At 47.2% G+C, this 20,798-nt stretch overlaps 1 protein-coding gene across 2 annotated transcripts in view; it reads left to right on the top strand.

Annotated features, from left to right (window-relative positions):
- Positions 1-20,798, top strand: part of Itgb5 (integrin subunit beta 5) — a 115,691-nt gene that overhangs the window by 24,350 nt on the left and 70,543 nt on the right. For both annotated transcript variants that reach the window (NM_147139.2, XM_087575580.1), the window contains 2 exon segments: positions 6,107-6,311; positions 15,576-15,825. In NM_147139.2, coding sequence (NP_671480.2) covers positions 6,107-6,311; positions 15,576-15,825 — 455 coding nt within the window.

The following is a 20,798-nucleotide window of genomic DNA, read 5'->3' as shown; positions in this document are numbered from 1 at the left end:
CTAGTCCATACATGGGTTCCCTACTTAGCCCACTGCTTGCCCTCTGCTTGCACAGAGCCTCACTCTTGGCTGTGCTGGAATGCTTCCCCAGGGGCAGCTCACCCCAGAGTTCCCATCTCTCTGGTGAGCTGCTCCTCACTACAGGAAATGGATTGCGTTTTGGGATGTTAGGGCTGTCGAATTCAGGAATGGTTGCGACCTAACTTATGCTTTAGCAAGACAGAGTAAGTATAGCTTGTGCCTTCTTAACCACGTGCTGGGATGCTGCCAGAGGTCAAGGCCCCTGCAGGAGCATATGCTACACGAGCATACTCAGGGCTGGTACCCAGAGGACAGCATCTCTGGATCCCAGCCAGAGTTAGCCAGAGTGGCTCTTTAATGTATTTTCCAGACGGGATCTTAATCGGTAACCAAGACTGCCGTTGAATTTAGAATCCTCCTTTCTCAACCTTATTCAAGCTGGATTACAGGTGTGGTACAGGATTACCCCTCTGTCACCCCCAGCCTCATGTCTTTGTTACTCCTCGAACCCAGTCCCCAGGGAACCCTGTCTCTGATTTGACATTCCCTGTGATCTAATGTCCACTTTTCCTGTCACTGTCTTCTTCTGTAGGAGCTGAGTTGGAGACAGCTCGGGTCCTGTCTCCCTTCCTGAGTGCTTTCTGCTGGTTCTCTGCCTTCTGTAGCATGGTCCTGTTTACCCTGGCCGTCTTGATTTTGTTTCCCGTGCTTTGCTGGGGGCTTCAGCTTTACTCTCTCTGCCTTTAGCACCAGGCTCTCTAGACCATTTCCTCTCAGACGGTAGGCTGCCCCCTGTTTTACCCTGTCTACACTGCCCCGCCTCTGTCCTCAGCGAATGCTCCCTCAACCTGTTCTGGCCTGCCTGACCCTGAGCCTCTTAGAACACTTATAGCACATCATAGCACATCAGTTTATCATCTGCTGTGATAATTTTGTCTGTCACTTCCTTCCTTCCTTCCTTCCTTCCTCTCTGCCCCCCCCCCCCCCGTTTTCTTTTTTTAGTTTTTCTAGACATGATCTCTCTGTGTAGCCCTGGCTATCCTAGAACTCACTCTGTAGGCCAGGCTAGTCTCTCCACCTGCCTCTGCCTTCCTGGTGCTGGGATTAGAGGTGTGTGCCTTTTAGCTAACCATGAATTAATTACTGATTGTTAGTTAATAACTAATTAATTAATAATTAAAGACAGAGACTCTTGTATCTGTAGTTTTTTGTTTTTTTTTAAACATAACTCTGCTCTTCCCTCAGAAGACTCAGCCAAGAATGAGGGTGGATACTTTGTGGCAGGTTGAGGGCACCACCCCCCACCCCATGTGTCTAAAGCTCGCACCACTACATGTAGAGCGAGTGTGTCTGTGTGCCAGGAACCAAGGGAAAGGAGTTGGGTGACCTAGTGGTCTGTGTCCTAGGCAGGCAGGCCTGCAAATGACACACTGAGGATGCTCCTGGGAGGTCAGGGGGCCAGATTAGAGAGGGTACAAAGGACAAACATAGGCAAAGTTTGCAATCTGTTGTTGGGAACATGGGCAAGTTGCTACGGTGTTCATGGACAGTGCCAGGCTGCTGGGAATTCCAAGAGAAGCATGAAATCAGGTAAGGCCGCCTCTGTGGGTCTGAAGTCCTGTGGGAGGACAGGGATTTGCTTGGTTGGGGAGAGGTCAGAGGTGGGAAGAGGCTAGTGATGGCTGAGCTGGGGGAGGTGTCCTTGCCTTTGGCCTTGGCCTTGGTGGGTGTACAAAGAAACACCCACACCAAAAGAAAATACAAATAAAAACAAACAAACAAAAAACCCTATAAAACCAGCATTTGACCAACTTGCAAGGATGTATACATTCATTAAAAAAAAAAAAAGAAAGAAAAGGAAAAAGGAAACGGTTTTGAGAGGAAGCTATTAAGATAGTACTTAAAACCTGTGGTAAAGGTGCTGAAGTGTAGCTCTTCATTGTCGATGGCTTCTGACAGCAAGGACCCGTTTTTTTTTTTTTTTTTTTTTTTTTTTTTTTTTTTTTAAGGGGATGCCCACAGGGAGTTTGACCATGCTCTAATGAGTATACGGGCAACACAGATTGTACTTGCTGTGTTTTTGGGGCTGGGCGGGGGCAGGCTGGGGGCACAGGGGTGGGAGGGTGAACCTGGGAAGAAAAAAGAGAGAGTGTGATCGGTGTGTGTGGCATGAAATTCCCCAATAATTAATAATATTGTGCCGGGGGGGGGGGAAACATATACAAACAAACTCTAAAGGTAATGTTTGGCCAAGTCCTGACGTGATGTACAGTCGTTAAAAGAATCTATGCTGGGACTAAGGGAGCAAATTCGTCTTGGTCTACTGTGGATGCCTCATAAATATTTGTGCATTGAATTCAGTGAGCCAGTTGAAAGCTGGCAGGGGCGACTTCTCCACCCCCGCAGGCGGGCAGGAAGCCTTCATGGCAGAGAGTTGCTGGCACATAGCACACATTCTGTTACCATCCCCCCAGCTCACGAGGGACTGCCAGGCTGGAGTGCGGCTTGCCCTGGTCAGAGGGTCTGGCCCTGCCATAACCAGTGAGCGAGGCCAGCCACGGAGAGCAGCCAGTTCCCCTGGACCTGGTTCTCCTCCAGCACTCGCCTGCTGGCCACTTTACTTCTTCCCCTTACACCCGAGGGCTTGGGCCGGCTGGGCTGCTCTCCTCCTGGGTTCTTTGCCGGGACTGCCATTTCTCTGTCTTTCTCACTGTTACAGAAACAACACCCATCCTTCTCCAAACACCCACCACATCGCTCTTCATCTGTACTGGGTAGGAGTGTTTGGAATTAGTGCAAAGTTGGTCCAGCACAGACAGAAGGGCCTTGACGCCAGCCAGGGGGGTTGACCTTGACCACGGGGGAAGGGATTTGCTTAGTGAAATAAATGTACAGGGAACCAGGGGTTTCTGTTGCAGCAGCAGATAGCGCCTTCGATGTGACCTTCTCGTGCCTGAGGGAGGCGGACCGGGTGTGGAGACTTCAGATTGGGAGCACCTCCCTTCCCTTCCCTTGATCATTAGCACAGTGCAAGGGGGACTTAGGCTCCCATTGCTGTTCATTCCATTACCACTATTGATCACTTGCTTGTAGCCTAGACCCTTTGGGAGTCCTCAGGAGACTTTGATCAGGGTGTTCCCATCTAGAGACCTTGGACAGGTGCTTGTTCCCGTACTAGAACGGTGAGCAACTGCAGCCAGCAGCCATGCCGTGGCCACTGGAAGCTCACCCTGAACCAGTTTCCTCTTTTTCTGCGTTGAGATGAGTCCTCTCTGTGGTTTGTGCCTCTCTGTACCTTTAGTCCCTGTCAGGAAGTGTTTGCCCACTAAGACACCAGTTGTTTATAAAACCTAGAAAAAGCAGAAGCCAAAATAACCAGAGTGTATTGGGCTTTACTTACTTAAAATACTGCCTGGGTATTTTCACAATCTGAGTGGTCAGGAAACTGAGGCAGGAAGATTGTCATGAATTTGAGGTCAGCTTGAGTTGAAACAAATTCCAAAATCTTCTTGACTTTTTTGTGTGTTGGGGGTGGTAGACAAGGCACTGGCCTTGAACTCACAGAGATCCGTCTGCCCTTGTCTCCCTGATGCTGGCATTATAGACGTGGGCGACCATGTTCAGTGCTCTTGACTTCTTAGTTTTAAAGTTTGCAGCTATTCTAAAAGCCATTGATTAGTCCTAGGACAGCCACACCCTTGATGGAGGGTGTGCCCCACTCAATTTTTATGCTTCTGCAGGCTAGGGTACTGACTCACCAGGCAGCCAGGGATTAAGTGGCCAGCTACAGAAGGGAGAACAGCTTGGGTTTGCCCTGCTGCTAAAGTCTTTTCCTGCTGGGAAGAGCTGAGTTGGTAGAATGCTTGCTTAGCATGAAGCCCTGGGTTTTGTCCCTAGCGTCTTATAAATCAGATTCGGCGCTTGGGAGCTGGAGGTGAAGACCAGAGATCCAAGGTCATCGTAGGCTACACAGTAAGTTCAAACCGAGCCTGGGTTACATGGCCATGCCTACACACAACACAGCAACCAAGCTGAAAAAACCAGACCTTTCTCCCCAAATCATCCACACAGGTAACATAGTTTCTAGCAAAACAGACTTCTCACTTTAAGATTATGCCTCAAATTAAGGTTCAGTCTCCCCTATCTCAGTCCTTTTCAGCATGTGCTCGCTCTCTCTCTCTCTCCTCTCTCACTCTCCTCTCTCCCTCCCTCTCTCTCTCTCTCTCTCTCTCTCTCTCTCTCTCTCTCTCTCTTTCTCTCCCTACCCCCTTCCCTCTTCCTTTTATTCTTCATGAGGTTTTGTTGTTTGCTTGTTTTTTTTGAGACAGAGTCTCATGTAGCCCTAGTTAGCCTCAGACTTGGTGTGTAGCAGGCTGGTCTTGAACTCCTGGTCCTCTGCCTGAGTGTGGGGAGTGCCGCTGAGATTCTCTTATCCGTATTTCTTTACTGTATAAACATCAGTACCGATGAAAATGAAAAGTGCTTCTGTGATCTGCCCATTTTGTCCTAGTGCAGACAAAATTGTGTTTCTGCCCACTCTTACCTCCCGCCCCTTTCTACCCCACCCCTGTGTAGAGTGTTCGTGTGCATGCTAGGCAGGTGTTTTACCACTGAACTAAGCCAGACCCTTGCCTTTATAGCATAAATGCCTTGGGATTCTGCTTAGTCTACCTGTTTGCTGTGAGAGATAGTTTTTTTATGGTTTAGGTTTACCAGATTGTAAGGTTATATTATTAGAGAATGCGGCATGCATCTCTTATGACTTCCCCCTTTCTTCTGAGCTACTTTTTCTTTTAAAATTTATTTTATATGCATTGGTGTTTTGCCCGTATGTATGTCTGTGTGATCCCCTACAACTGGAATTATGGACAGTTGTAGCTAACATGAGTTGCTGGGAAATAAACCCAGGTCCTCTGGAAGAGCATCCAGTGCTCTTAACCGCTGAGCCATCTGTCCGGCCTGGAGCATTTTATTATGATAGAAGTCTTCTGCTGGGCGGTGGTGGCACATGCCTTTATTCCCAGTACTCGGGAGGCAGAGGCAGAGGCAGAAGGATCTGTGAGTTTGAGGCCAGCCTGGTCTGCAGAGAGGGTTCTAGGACATTGAGGGCTACACAGAAAAACCCTGGCTCAAAAACTATAATAATGATAAGAAGAAGGAGAAGAAGGAGAAGAAGGAGGAGGAGGAGGAGGAAGAGGAGGAGGAGGAGGAGGAAGAGGAGAAGGAGGAGGAGGAAGAGGAGAAGGAGGAGGAGGATAAAAAGGAGAAGGAGGAGGAGGAGGAGGAAGAAGAGGAGAAGGAAGAGGAGGAGGAGGAAGAGGAGAAGGAGGAGGAGGAGGATAAAAAGGAGAAGGAGGAGGAAGAGGAGGAGGAAGAAGAGGAGAAGGAGAAGGAGGATAAAAAGAAGGAGAAGAAGAAGGAGGAGGAGAAGGAGGAGAAAAAGAAGGAGAAGAGGGGGGAGGAGGAGGAGGAGGAGGAGGAGGAGGAGGAGGAGGAGGAGGAGGAGGAAGGAAAAGACTTGTAGAGCACACTGCTGATGCTGTGTATTTGCGCTGTGCTCCCATGTTGCCCTTGAGTGTGGTCATGACGCTTTTCAGTTCTTTCCCTCTGTCTTTGTAGAGCGTCAGAATGTAACCCAGGTTTTATACATGCTAGGCAAGCACTATTCACACCAAGCTACAACCCAGCCAATATCAATGCCTTCCTCTTGCTGAATGTGTAGACAGGGATCCTTCGATCACCAGAATTGACAGGGAAAGCAATCTATCTATCTATCTATCTATCTATCTATCTATCTATCTATCTATCTATCTATCTACCTACCTACCTACCTTTCTTCCTTCCTTCCTTCCTTCCTTCCTTCCTTCCTTCCTTCCTTCCTTTCTTTCTTTCTTTCTTCTTTTTAATATGCCAACCTTAGTTCACAACAAGTCTGGGTGACAAGAGCTTCTGTCAAACCTCTTAGTCCTCACAAGGCATTTGGACCAGGATTACCCCTGCCTCCACTTTCCGACAGTGAAGATGGAGTGCAGAGTTCCAGGCCCTACCCTGATGGCTGCCTGCTTTTTCTTTCCTCTCCACCCAGTACTTTGGCAACCCACGGTCCATCATCTCTCGGTGTGACCTGAAGGCAAACCTCATCCGAAATGGCTGTGGAGGTGAGATTGAGAGTCCGGCCAGCAGCACCCACGTCCTTCGGAACCTGCCTCTCAGCAGCAAGGGTTCCAGTGCCATGGGCTCTGACGTCATCCAGATGACGCCACAGGAGATTGCAGTGAGCCTCCGTCCAGGTGAGTTCCTCAGGGTGGGTCGGGTGCCACAGTCTCAGATAAGCCCAGTGGGTGTGATGAGCTAATGTGGAACATGGGCTTGATTGAGCTCAGAGCCTGGAGATGGACGAAAGGCCCATAGCAGAAGGCTGGGGGAGTGTCCTGGCTCTAGTTTTAAGGATTGTAGCAGAGGCTATACCTTCATGAATGACGCATGCCCTGGGCGTCCATTTCACAACAAACATAATGAACAGGCAAACCTCGTCTGAAACAATGATAAAACCCCAATACTGTGGGATATTATTATAACATACAAGTTCCAATTCAAGCCTTTTAAAAGTGTCCATTTTTATTGCTTTTAATAATGTGTGTGCGTGTGTGCATGTGAGCATCTCAGAGGCTGGAGGCATGGGTCAGATTTCCCCTGAAGATGGAGTTCCAGGCAGAAGTGTGCTACCTGACATGGTGCTAGGAATGGGACTCAGGGCTTTAGTTTCTCTGAACCTTCTCTCCCATTTACACCTCTTTCTTTTCCTTTTCTTTCCTTCCCTTTCCTTCCTCTTTCTTTTCTCTCTTCCTTCCTTCCTTCCTTCCTTCCTTCCTTCCTTCCTTCCTCTTTCTGTCTGTCTGCCTGCCTGCCACCACCTCCTCCTCCCCCTCCTCCTCCCCTCCCCTCCCCTCCCCCTCCTCCCTTTCCCCCTCCTCCCCTCCCCCTCCTCCTCCTCTTCCTCCTCCTTCTTCCTCTCTCTCTCTCTCTCTCTCCCTCCCTCCCTCCCTCCCTCCCCCTCTCCCAGAGGCATGGTCTCACTATGTAGCCCTAACTGGCCTGTAACTTGCCAATGTAGACCAAACTGGCCTGGAACTCACTAGAGATGCACCTGTCCCCAGAGACTTGGGATTAAAGGCACATTTAGCCATTTTAAATCATCCTGTTCAGTCACCATGTGTGCCATCATAACTATTTCCACACTACTTTATCTCAAATACAAACTCACTACCTAGTAGAGAACACCTCATTGCCTGACCTCATTCTGAAGCCCTTGTAGTCTACTTTTGTCTCTGTGACTTTGCCTATTCTGGTGAACACTTGTAAATAGAAGCATACAGTGTTTGTCTTGTAACGCAGCCTTTGTAAGGTTCATCAAACTGGAGCCCGAGGCAGAATTTCTTACTTTTCAAGGCTGTGTGCTATTCCATTGTATCATTTTGTGTGCCCACTCATTTGTTAGTGCATATTGAGCTCTTTCGATTCTTTTCACTGTTGTTGGTTTTATGTCTGAAGGGTGCAGCAGACTTATTCCCTACTCAGTATGAGTCGCTTAGATAACACTACTTCTAGGAAAAGTTGCTTTCTCCACTCTGTCAGCAAAAAGAGTGTCTTATGTAGCCCACGTTTGCCTCAAGCTCACTATGTAGATGAGGATGACTCCTGATCCTCCTGCCTCCACCTAAGTGCTAGAATTACAGATGTGTACCCCAACACGCAATTATGCGGTTCCGGGAACTCGGCCTGGGCCTTGTGCCTGTTAACTAAGACTGTTGTGTGAGCTAGCCATCCACTGCGTAACGTTCATTCTGCATGCAGAATCTGCGTGTCAAGGAGGCTGTGCTGGTAGCTGAACGGGGAAGTTTGTCGTTTTGGGTGGGGCAGGTGTTTGCAGTGACGGCGTTTGCAGGAAGGCTTTGGGGCCTTACCTGTATCCCACTGGCTGTAATACTTAGCCGAAGCTATTTCTAGATGGCTATCTAGTGCTGGGGACAGATGGAGGCAGGGGGTTAATTATGAATTCGGTTGGCCTTCCTGAGTGTAGCCCCTGGCTTGTCCCCTAGCAGGGGTCCTGGGCAGGTTATTTAACCGCTGACCCATAGGATCACAAGGTCTTTGACACCTTCATCCTTCATGAGGTGACCAGGGCTTCTGTGGGACACGCCTTTGAACCCAGTACCGAGAGGCAGAGGCAGGTGAGTTCTGGACTAGCCTGGTCAACATACTGAGTTTTAGGCCTGCAGGGGCTACATAGTAAGACTCAGTTTACAAAGAAACAAACAAACAATAAAAGCTGAAGTCACCATTTTAAAGGATAGTGGTGGCGGAGCAAAGAGACTTGTGCCTCAGGGCAGGATCTGCTGCAGAGTCTACACAGTAAGCCTTCCTCAAAGCTCACTGTTCTTGGACCTATTCTTACTTCCTGGCTCTGTGAACCTGCATTGGTTTAGAATGAGCTTTGAGTCGCTGGATCCTGGAGAAGTGTTTGGTTTTCTTTGTTTCAAGTACTGTGAAGCCAAAACAAAAGATGTAAGTTGGCCTAGGAATGGAGCTGGCCCCGGTGGACGGAGAAACCCAGATCACTGAATTCAGTTACACATCCTGTTAACTACCATGTAGTTTCCAGTACTAGAAAAAAAGAACAGTATCATGTGTTATCCAGTGAGTGTACTGGCAGGCCCTTCTGAGGGAGCAGTAGGTGATAAAGAGGTCAGCCATCCTATAAGGACACACCCAAGCCACCAGGATAAGTTTTGGTAGAGATGAAGATTGTGGGGTGTGTGGGTGAATGAGGAAAATTGGAATTTCTAAAGTTCCAGAATCATTGTGAGTGTATTTTTAGAGAGAGAAATTCTTTAAACAATAATGGCTTTTGAAATTTTGAAAATGCAGTTTTAATGTATATATATACACACACATATATATATATAAAATACATGTAGTATATACACATGTACACACATATATTGTATATTTTTATATATACAATATATTATGTATATATACACATATATGTAATATGTGTATGTATGTATACATAAACATACATGCATGCTTGCATACATACATACATACACACATACATATATTCCTCTTTTTTTTTTTTCTTTTTTCTTTTTTTCGGAGCTGGGGACATATATTCCTCTTATGGGGGGAGAGGAGGTGCTCTGCTTAGCATAAATCTCAGGTTACCAAGTCCATTCTTGCCTGCAGGAAGCTCTCCCGCCCTGGGGAATGCTGTCAGGTATGTGGAATTAGCTTTCTGTAATTCAGTTGTAGCACTGCTTGCTTTCTGGTTTTCTCCCTAGCCTTGCTCCCCTTACCTCATAATAAGCATTTGTTGAATGCAAGGAAGCCTTACACATGACCGGCCAGCAACAAGCCTCAGCATAACTTGAAAGGCACCCTGTGAAGGCCAGGTTACTGCCAAGGGTAGGGTTGTTGGAGAAGAAAGTGGGCTGCATGATGAGGGAGACAGAGAGGAAAATGACTAGGAGTTCCTCACTTACTCTTAAATTTTTTTTAATTAGATGTTGGCCTGGAGAGGTAGCGCAGCCATTAAGAGTTACGTTTATTTGCCTGCCATGGTGTCTTGGTGTCTTGGTATCATATAGCCTTATCCCAGTGCTTGGGAGCAGAGGCAAGGTGCTATCTATGAGCTTAAGGATAGCATGTTCTGCATTGGGAGTTCCAGGCCAATTCATTTTCTCCCTCTCTCCTCTCTCCTCCCTCTCCTCTCTCTCTCTCTCTCTCTCTCTCTCTCTCTCTCTCTATCTATCTATCTATCTATCTATCTATCTCCTTTTCCTTCCTTCCTTCCTTCCTTCCTTCCCCTCTCTCTCCCTCCCTCCCTCCCTTCCGTCCATCTGTGTGCTGCGTGCACACATGTGGAAGTCAGAGAACAACTTGTGGGAATCTATTCACAGCTTTCACCAAATGAATCTGGGAACCAAACTCAGGTTGTCTTTTTAATTAACTCGGTGAGGCAGTGCTGTATCCTCTGAGATACTGTGAGGCAGTGCTGGTACCCTCTGGCCATTTGATTTGCAGCCCTTCTTCAGTCCTTAAGTAGGATCAAAGCTGTTTCTTTCAAATTGAGATAGAAATCACACATCACTAGTTGCACAGTCATAAAATGTTCCGGTCACTGGTTCTAAGCTGTGACTGTCACTACTGTGTAATTACAGACCGTTGTCACACCAGCAGTTTGAACTAACCACCCTTCATTTTCTAAAGCAGTTTTGCTATGCTGCTGCCTTCACTGGACATTTCCTGCTGGTTATATATAACATGGGAGCCTTAATTCATCCACACTGTAAAATGTGCTCCTTCCTGGGCATCTTGAATGAGGGTCTCACTGTGTAGCTCGAGGTGACTTGGAATTGGTGACTCTCCCGCCTTAACCCTCCCAAGGCCATGCCCTGTTACTTTGTCCTTTTTATGGCCAAATGATACTCCGTGTACTTACCACTGTAGTTCCTGGACAGACTGTTTCTACTGGGTAATATTGAACATTCATGTGCAAGCATTTTGGAGGCCATGTGTTTTCAATAATTTTGGGTCTATAGCTAGGAGTGGAATTGCTGGATTGTATGGTAATTCTGTGTTTCAATTTCTGAAGAACTGCCAAACTTTAAGCAGGGTTTTGTATAAATATGAGGATCATGTTTTCCATTTTATTTCAACACTGGAAACTGTATGTCAGGATAAGAACTTTTTAAAAAAAAAAATAACAACCTTAACAAAAGGCATGAAATTCTTGGCTATGCATTGTAAGCGAAACTCATATAAGCAAAGGCAAGAGGTAGTTTTCAAGCACTAGGACACTCAAAAGGTTTCTTTGAGTTAGTTATTCATGTAATGTTTTAGTTCTTAAATGTTTCTTTTTAAAAATATTATTGCTTGTGTTTGTGTGCTTGTGTGTGTATGTGTGTGTTGTGTTATACATGGTGTGTGTGTGGAGGTCAGAGAATACTTTTTCTTCTTTTTTCCTTTTCCATTTCTTTCTCTTTTTCTTTTTCCTCTCTCTCTCTCTCTCTCTCTCTCTCTCTCTCTCTCTCTGTCTCTCTCTCTCTCTCTGTCTCTCTCTCTCTCTGTCTCTCTCTCTGTCTCTCTGTCTCTCTCTCTGTCTCTCTGTCTCTCTCTCTCTCTCTCTGTCTCTCTCTCTGTCTCTCTGTCTCTCTCTCTGTCTCTCTCTCTCTCTCTCTCTCTGTCTCTCTGTCTCTCTGTCTCTCTCTCTCTCTCTCTCTGAACCCGGGTCTCTCTATGTAGCCCCAGCTGGCCTGGAACTCAGTTTGTAGACCATGCTGGCCTGGAACCTACAGAAATCCACCTACCTTTGCCTCCCAAGCACTGGGATCAAAGGTGTCACACCACCACACTCAGCCAGAGGACAACTTTAACTGATCTGAGTTCAGATCTCTGAAAACCATATCAAAAGTGGGACACATCGATGCACTTACGGAACCTTAGCATTGATATACCGAGACGGGAGGTTGGAGACAAGACAATTGCTTAAAAGTTCGCTGGTCAGCAGCCAGGATTTATATGGTCAAAGCTGCAGGAGCAAGAGAGACCCTGCCGGTTAACAAGGTGGATCCGATGTGTGCTGGAGGGAATCACACACGCACACATGCACCCCCCCCCCCACACACCTCACTCACTTATTTGAAGATGGCAGGAGTCTTTATTGTTAAGATCCTGCCTTGTCTTGACTTGTGAACAGTCAGTCTGGGAGTTCTGTTCTCAGTCTAGCGTGTGTGCCAACTGATGCATGTTCCCAAGGGCAAAAAGTGAGGTTTTCTTATTAAAGGGAAGGCAGAGAAAAGAAAGTGTTAAAGTACCTTCCGGGCGCAGAGGCCGGTTAGCACTTGATTACAGAGGGAGACCCTCTACTTAGGCTGCGCTAAACACAGGCAGTGCTGGGTGCTTTGAAATCTGGGAAACAGGGCAGGGGAGGGGCTGCCGGCAGGGGGAGGGGGTGGGGCGCTCCATTCTCTCAGGTGCAGTTTGTCAGCTTTTCTTTGTAGCTAACAGTGTATTGATCCTACTCCTGGTCCTGAGGTGGGGATTACCTAGAATAGCTATGGAGAGATGTTCAAACCTGTAGGGCTCCCAGGTAGAAAGGGAGACTGTATGGGAGGCCTGAGGGGCTGTGGGGAGAAGTGGGAGGTGGGGTTGGGGGGTAACAAATCCAGGAATGAGGCTTGGGGATGCTGTCACCAGAGGCAGGCACATACCAACCCTGTTGGTGAAAATGAGGTCTATGCCCCCTGCTTAGACCATCAGTTAAAGTCTCAGGCTATGTAAGACTGCAGCTCGCTGGGAGAGGTGGAAGGGGGAGGAGTGTGTCTAAGCGCACCCAGTGACTACTCACACCCAGAGGTGGGAAAGGTGTCTGGTCCTGGAAAAACATGCTCCACCTGGGGCTAGCCTCCACATGCCACTAGCCTCCCTGACAACCTGCCAATCAGGGAGGCTGCCCTCGCTGGGCTGCTGGTGTAGTGTCCATCCCACGAGAACTGCTGACACAAGGCATGCCGTGATCCCAAGCCCATGTGGGAGGGTGTGACATTTTAAAGGCTCCCATGGTAATGGGTGGTGCTCAGCAGGATCGGGCCTGCACTCCTTCTCACACCTTGCCTTTCTGGAGGTCTGGGAGGAATGCTCCCTTTAATGTTTACAGCCTCCCCATGGGAAGGAGTGTGTGTGTGTGTGTGTGTGTGTGTGTGTGTGTGTGTGTGTGTGTGTGTGCTGTCTCAGCGAGCCGTTCCGCTTAGCAGGTAATGTCAGGACATTGCCCACTTCCCAGTACAAAGCAGTGTCACCTGTATATTGTACCCCACTTCCTTCTTTGCCTTCAAATCTGAAGGGTCTGGAGTTAAATTCAAATGCCTAAAGATGTAGCCCAGTTAAGCAGGAGTTTCTGCAAGACTCTTCTCTCTCTCTCTCTCTCTCTCTCTCTCTCTCTCTCTCTCTCTCTCTCTTTTATCCCCACATGAATTGCTTTAATTTGAAAATACTTTTAATTTTTAACTTTTGAAGCGTCGGAGCCAAAAACTTCCTTGTGTGAGAGCATGGATACTTATGTACGTGTGGGTTTTAAAATCCCCACTATAATTAATGTCTCCTCACTCCACCGAAGCAGAAACTTAGCCACGTAGGTTGAAAGGAACTGGGGGCCTGCCTGACCAGGCCTGGGTTTAAATCTGACTCTCCCGCTTCCAAGCCTGCTGCTGCTGCTCTGTTCACCGCTGCCGCTCAGTTTCCCCGACTCCGAGCCACTTTTCCATCTCTTAATTATTAACAAACCTCAGTAAGACAGTGATACATTCTGCATAGAGGAAGGTGGAGTAGGAGACTCGGAAGGGTGGGCAGGTGTCAGGAGGCGTAGCAGGCCCTGTGAAGAGGTCATGGATTCGGACAGAAGAGCCTCTGTCCGTCTGGGGTCTGCCTTCTTGTGCAAAGGTCAAAGCGGGGTGCACACAGGGTGGGAGTAACCTTCCTTTTCCGAATTCTTCCCTGCTCCCCACCACTCCCCCACCATGATAGGTATCCATCCAAGGAGCCCCCAAGGAAGGACCTGCTGTGTCTGTCAGATTGGAGCCAGAGTCACACTACAGCAGTTTGGAATCCATTCTGGACGAAATCTCAAATAGTCTTTTGTCTGAGTCAGACGCTGGTGGTTTTTTAAAAATAGGCTCACCCCAACGGGCGACCCAAACTGTATCAGTCTTGAGGTAGCTGGAACAACTCGTGCAAAAAAAAACAAGTCAGGAGAAGCAGTTTGCCACCTGACCACAGGCAGGAGTTGTGATCTGCCTCCTTCCTTTGGGCAAGCTCTGGTCCATCTGGAGCCCTGCTGTGCCCTGGGAGTGCATCACAGCCTCAACAGATGCCCTGAACACCACTGTTTCATTTCATACTTAAGTAAACCTAGGTCCAGGCGGTAACCCGGGTCTGGTTTGTTTTCAGTGGGAGGAGGAGAGGGAGCATGGAGGGTTAGGTTCTGTGTCTTGCAAGGGTCAGGACTTTGTTTATGGAGGAACAGCCAGCCACACAGGATACAGGGTCTTCTCTGAGCTGTGGTCCTGGCCAACCAAGTGTGGACCCATTGAGTGGTGGCGAGGGCTCTCTGACTCTTGCATTTCTAAGTACAGGAAAAGTACACCCAAATTTCCAATGCTCAGGACGTGTGCTGCCCCAATCCAAATAGGACATCTGGTAGCCCCAACCAGCCCCAACCGGCCCCAACTGGCCCCAACTGTCCAGTGAGCTGTTACCTAGTGAGAGCTGAACTTTGAAGTTGGTTCTAAGTGACTTGTTGTTAGAAATGATGACAGGATTTGGGGGTTTTTATCTCCCAGTTACTGTCTGGATTTGGATCTCTCTCCAAACCCTGAGGGGCGGGGTCGGCTAGCAGGTCTTCCTGCCCCTCCCTTTAATTAATTCTCCCTTTCCACACCTGCTGGCTGTCTTACTATAGAAGCCAAATCACTTGAGTTCTTTTTCTATTTGGTCACTATTTGGAGTGTCTTTCCTTGCCTTTCTTTTTAATGGTAAATACAGTATGTGTCCCATACATAGAACATGCATATTCTTTGACACTTTTATAAATGTATTTAATGGATGTTGGTAATTTCAGCCTCTACCCATTGCCTACTTTTAGGCCCCTCCATTGGACACTTTCTTTCTACGTCTCCTTTCTATTCTCAGGCCTGGTGTGTGTGTGTGTGTGTGTGTGTGTGTGTGTGTGTGTGTGTGTGTGTGTGTGTGCGCATGTGTGTGCACACAGATAACAAGAGTCCTATCATTAAATCTGGAGCTAGGCTAGAGCCCAGCAAACTTCAGTGAGCTTCCTGTCTCTACCTCCGACAATGTTGCTGTTACAAGCGTGCTAGGTCATACCTGTCTTTTTATGTAGGTACTGGGGATTTGAACTCAGGTCGTGATGTCAGCTCAGCCAATGTTCTTACTCAGTAGTCACTGTCTTTGTTACTTCCTATGTTTTCTGCTTTTACACCCCACCCCCACCCCAGTTTTTACTCATGGCCACCCCTTCCTGTTAATACCTTTGCTCTCTGTGGCACGCCTTGACTGGACTAGGTGTTTTTCTGAGCGTGTTGGAGGACTGCTTTCAGCCCAGTTTGCATGGACATGTGTCATTCAGTTCCCAGTTAACCATGGGTCTTTTTTGCTGAGAGACAGAACACTGCTACACTTTTTCAGACACACTCAACTACTACACTTTTTCAGACACACTCAGGGGTCTGGAGAAGGGCACCCGGGGCTCCTCTCCCAGCACTGTATTCACTTCTGAGTCACTGTACTTTCCAGAAAATCTTGCTTTTTGATGGTGCACCATCTCCCAAGAAGAATTGCTTTAATTTTTTTGTAGGGTCAGATAAGCCCTGGGTCAGACCAGTATTCTACAGCGGGAAAAGATCTTTGAAATGAGAATCCACCATTTGCCCCAGCAAGCCACATGACCTCTAATGGGGTGACCTCTCTTGGCACAGGTGACCAGGCTACCTTCCAGCTGCAGGTACGCCAGGTGGAGGACTATCCCGTAGACCTGTACTACCTGATGGACCTCTCCCTCTCCATGAAGGATGACTTGGACAACATCCGGAGCCTGGGCACCAAGCTTGCGGAGGAGATGAGGAAGCTCACTAGTAACTTCCGGTTAGGTTTCGGGTCTTTTGTTGACAAGGACATCTCTCCGTTCTCCTACACAGCACCGAGATACCAGACCAATCCATGTATTGGGTAAGTGGTGAGCTCTCCTTCTGAGGAATTGTGGGATGAAGTAGTGGGAAAATGGAACTCACTAAAGGCTAATTTAGGGGAAACATTAGGCTTAAGTATTTGATGATTTGTGATGGCCACGCCCTACATGTGAGAAAGTGTACTGTCACGGGTTGTATCACAACATAATGATCTTTTTTTTTCTTTTTAATTGCATTTTTTTAAATTTATATTTTAAACATTATCCCATTTCCTGGTTTCCCCTCCAGAAACCCGCTATCCCACCTCCCACCCCACCCTGCTTCTTTGAGGGTGCTCCCTTACCCACCCACCCACTCCTTCCTACCTCCCCACTCTAGCATTCCCTTCCACTGGGGCATCGAGCCTTGACAGGACCAAGGGCCTCCTCTCCCATTGATTCCCGACAAGGCCATCCTCTGCTACATATGTGGCTGGGGCCATGGGTCCATTCCTGTGTTCTCTTGGGATGGTGGTTTAGTCTCTGGGAGCTCTGGGGGGTCTGGTTGGTTGATACTGTGTTCTTCTTATGGGGTTGCAAACCCCTTCAGCTCCTTCAGTCCTTTCTCTAACTCCTGCATTGGGGACCCTGTTCTCAGTTCAGCGGTTGGCTGCGAGCGTCTGTCTCTGTGTTTGTGAGGCTCTGGCAGAGCCTCTCAGCAGACAGCTATATCAAGCTATGTCAGCATGCACTTCTTGTCATCTGCTATATTGTCTGGGTTTGAGTCTGTATATGGGATGGATCCCCATGTGGGGCAGTCTCTGGATGGCCTTTCAGTCTCTGCTCCTGTGAGTGTGCTTGTAGCGCCTTCTAAGAAGGACTGAAGCGTCAGCATTTTGGTCCTCCTTGGTCTTCATGGGGTTTGTGAATTGTATCTTGGGTATTCCGAGCTTTCGGGCTAACATCCTTTTCAGTGAGTGCACGCCATGAGTAAAAAATAATGATCTTATGGGATGTATTTTCTTGCCTGCCTCACGTGGTTCTATTTCCCCACATTAATATAATTTAGCAAGTGTCCTTGGGGAGTCGTGGGTCCAGGTGGTCAGGGAAAGTCCAGGAGAGTGCAGTTTGTATCCTGTAGTGACTGGAGTGCACAGAGATACATAAGTTCAGGGATGGGGGATGGCTTAATTGATCAAGTACTCGCTACACAACCATGAGTAGTTAGCTGAGTTTGTAAAAGCTGTGTACTTCAGGATGCTCATGATCCCAGCACTGGTAAAGCAGAGACAGAAGGATCCTTAGGGTTTGCTGGCTGTGAATCACACAGAATTTGTGAGATCCAGTTTCAGTACGAGCCTCTATCTCAAAGGGGCATGATACAAGAAGGCACTTGCAACCAATCTCTGAGCTTTGTATGCACATGTACACATATGTGTGTGCATAACCACAAATAAATGCATTTATACATACATACATACATACATACATACATACATACATACATACATACAAAAGGATAAATGTGCTCAGAGATTGTCCCTCTTTAGGTTAGCAGCTATAATTTACTTCCGTATAACTAAATGAAAACGTCGTTTTAGTTTTAATTTTTTGTTTAATTTTAGTTTTGTATGTGTATGTGTGTACTATGTGTGTATATATCATGGCTCTTGCATAGAGGTCAGATGATGCCTTGTACAACACACAGTAAAATTGATAGCTTCTATCCTTTTCTTGCCTCATCTCCACAGTTGACCTTAATGAGTTTGTGGAATATAGGGCCCAATGTAGTCACCAGAACAGCTAAGATTCTAGTTCTCGCTAAGGGTCAGATACCATTCACACTTTTCACAAATAAACGCTTTATTGAGATTATCTCATTCCATCCCATATCGGACTCCTCAGGTCCCTACGGCTTCCAAGCCATGCTTACAGATGAGGAAGGTGAAGCCTACAGAGGATAAATACCTTTATACAGATAGCCAAGGGGTAGACTAGAGTCTGTCTTCATCAACACAATGACATTTTCCTCCTCCAAGATACTTTATCTGAGGTTACGTGACTGGGCACTCCCAAGCTCCCAAAAGCCCAGCAAGTCAGAGTTTACCTAAGTCTGCGGTAAGACGTCCCCAAATGTCCACAGCTAAATATCTACAAAGGTGCTCATTTGTACAAAATCTGAGGAGGGCTATATGTCATCGACTTTTGGCACTTCTCCTTCAGGGATCCAGGCTTCTTCTGTGTTATGATATCAGTTTTGATTCTTAGTCTCCTGCTGCCTCAGAGGAGGGTGTTCTTTTTAAAGACCCTGGGCTTCTCTCCACACCTTTGTAGCCTAAACAGCTCCCAGCTCCAGGGTAGGTTGGGGATTGGGTAAGGTGGGGATATCCTAGTAGCCTGCGTCCTGAGTCTCCCTGGTCTTGCTAGTTTCATTTACCCATGCTGCCCTAGATCATCCTTAGGAATGAGAAACCAACATAAAGATTGAAAAACAGTAAGATAAGCCAGCTAGTCTCAGTGCATGCCCCCACACTTTTAATCCTAGTAGAGGCAGGTGGATTTTGAGGCCAGCCTAGTCTATAAAGGGAGTTGCAGGACAGCCAGAGCTACACAGAGAAACCCTATCTTAAACATAAGAAGAAGAATAAAAGAACAGTAAGATGAACAGTTTTAAATACAGATGCATTCAAAGTTCCTTAAGCATCTCGCTATTTGCTGGTGTAGCTTTTAAAGCCACAGGTAGGGTAAGCTACATAAAGCTAGGTTATGATTATGGCTCTGATTCTCCAAAGGCCACATTCAGCTGGCTCCAGGCCACGTGGTTTTTTTTTTTTTTTTTTTTTTTTTTTTTTTTTTTTTGGTTCTTTTTTTTCGGAGCTGGGGACCGAACCCAGGGCCTTGCGCTTCCTAGGTAAGTGCTCTACCACTGAGCTAAATCCCCAGCCCTCAGGCCACGTGTTTTATTGTTGGTGTTTTGCTACTTAATGGGAGCAACAGCATCTCAATCAAAACATTTTTGGGATTTATTGGAACAGTAATCCCATCCACTCCTTTCGGTCCCTGCCCTGATTGGGCTCCGACTCTAGTCAGACAGGGTGTGTCTGCACTCTCTGAGCTGCTGGACTGGGAGCTGGCAGAGGATCAAGGCCCAGTTTGGGTGTTTAGCATCCAAATAGTCAAGTCTATTGCACATAGATATTCAGACTTCCTACTTGAAGCCCTCCAGGCAGACACAGTGGCAGACAGTGCTGTTCTTGACTGAGAGCACAGAGCACTCTGAAAAGCTGTTCCTAAGACAGGAAATCAGTGAAGAAAGCATGTGAGGAAGGAAACTTCAAATCTAAGTCATGTAAATCTCTCTTTTGTAAGCCGGGAAGTATCAGGGCAGAGACTGCAGCTCTCCGAAGGTGGCTGAGCTTTCCACCCTGGGGAGTCTCCCCAGAGAGTCCGCTTTGCAACTTGGATGGGACAGCACAAGCCAGGGCATATAATCTAGCTGTTCCATACCAGGTCTGGGACAACACACACGTTATTTGCTTTCCTGTTATAAAGGCCCCGTGAGTTAAATTACTGACATCTAAAAAATGGACACAAATGACCAGAATTTCTAGTTTTTTCTCCATTTGGTATAGAATACCCAGGCTTGCCCTGGGGAGAAAAAAGTAATGCAAGCAAGACCAGTTTGATAATCACGGAGCATCTCTAGGAAGCCCCAATACTCACTGACATCCTATTTCCTATTGCTAGCTGTGGGACTTGATCATTTATATAAAGTCATCTCCATCACTATTTATATATTTTTGCCCTTTGAATATATTTTCCCAGGAAGTCACAGTGTCCGTTTGCCCCCCATAAATGTGTCATTCCACTGCCTCTGGCACCTCTGTGGCTGAAGTGACGTGCTCTGTTTATCTAATCCTGGCATCCTCTTCGTGCTCTGCCCCATGCTTTTGACCGAGTCTGGGCAGGAGTTACGTGGTTCACATTGTTCAGGGCTTGGTTGGCTGTGTCATCTGAGTCCGGGCGGTTCTAACAGTGTCTGTGTGATTGTTCAATCTCTTGCTGTGTCTCCATGTTCATCCAGTAGTGGGTGGCAGTTGGAACTTCTCAGTCAAAGTTCCATGTTTCTTATAATTTTTCATGCAGCCCCAGCCCCCATCCCCCAACCCCAGCTACATCATAGAAATCCTTCCCAAGTTACAGTTGTTCTTTGGTTTAATCCGTGTGCTGAAACAGTTTGGACCTCTGTGACTGTGTTCTTCCTGCTATCATTGTTACTTGGTCCTTGTGTTTTAGATACTATTTTGTTGTTGTTGAAGACTTCTGGTTTTTGTTGTTTGTTTTTAATTTTCTACTCATTTCCCTTCTGGCTTTTGGCTGTCATTCCTTCCTCTTTTTGGCTGCTCCCAAAGACTTCGGGAGTCTCAGAGCATTCTGTTTTCGAGTGTGAGGTTTGCTGACCTCCCTTCGAGCTCTTGGCCTCTCACGTGGTGTGAAATGTTTTCATTAGCTCATCTTCATTGGAGGCTGTTTTCCATCCAGGGCCATATGCCCTGGTGTCCTGGCTTTCCACAGAGCAGTTTTAATCTTTGCTGTTGTCAGGAACCTTCCATGTTAACATTGGGACTGGTTTTCCTGTTAATTTCTCAGCTGAGGGTTCTTTCAACATAAAAGTTGTGAATTCTCATCCCCAAGGTCTAGAGTGACTTTTGAAAGATTTATTTATTTACTATGTATAGTGTTCCGCCTGTGTGTACGCCTACACACCAGAGAGGGCATCAGATCCCATTACAGATGGTTGTGAGCCACCATGTGGTTGCTGGGAATTGAACTCAGGACCTCTGGAAGAGCAGCCAGGGCTCTTAACCATTGAGCCATCTCTCCAGCCCCCTAGAGTAACTTTTTAAATTTACTTTTTGCAGAGGACCTGGGCCTGCTTCCCGGCACCCACACTGGGCAGTTCACACCTGCCTGTAATTCTAGTTCCAGAGAGTCTGATGCCCTTTTCTAGTTCCACAGCACCTGCATGTGAGGG

Source organism: Rattus norvegicus, chromosome 11, assembly GCF_021556685.1.
Source record: "Rattus norvegicus strain SHRSP/BbbUtx chromosome 11, alternate assembly SHRSP_T2T, whole genome shotgun sequence".
NCBI lineage: Eukaryota > Metazoa > Chordata > Mammalia > Rodentia > Muridae > Rattus > Rattus norvegicus.
This window is presented reverse-complemented; position numbering and strand designations above follow the sequence as displayed.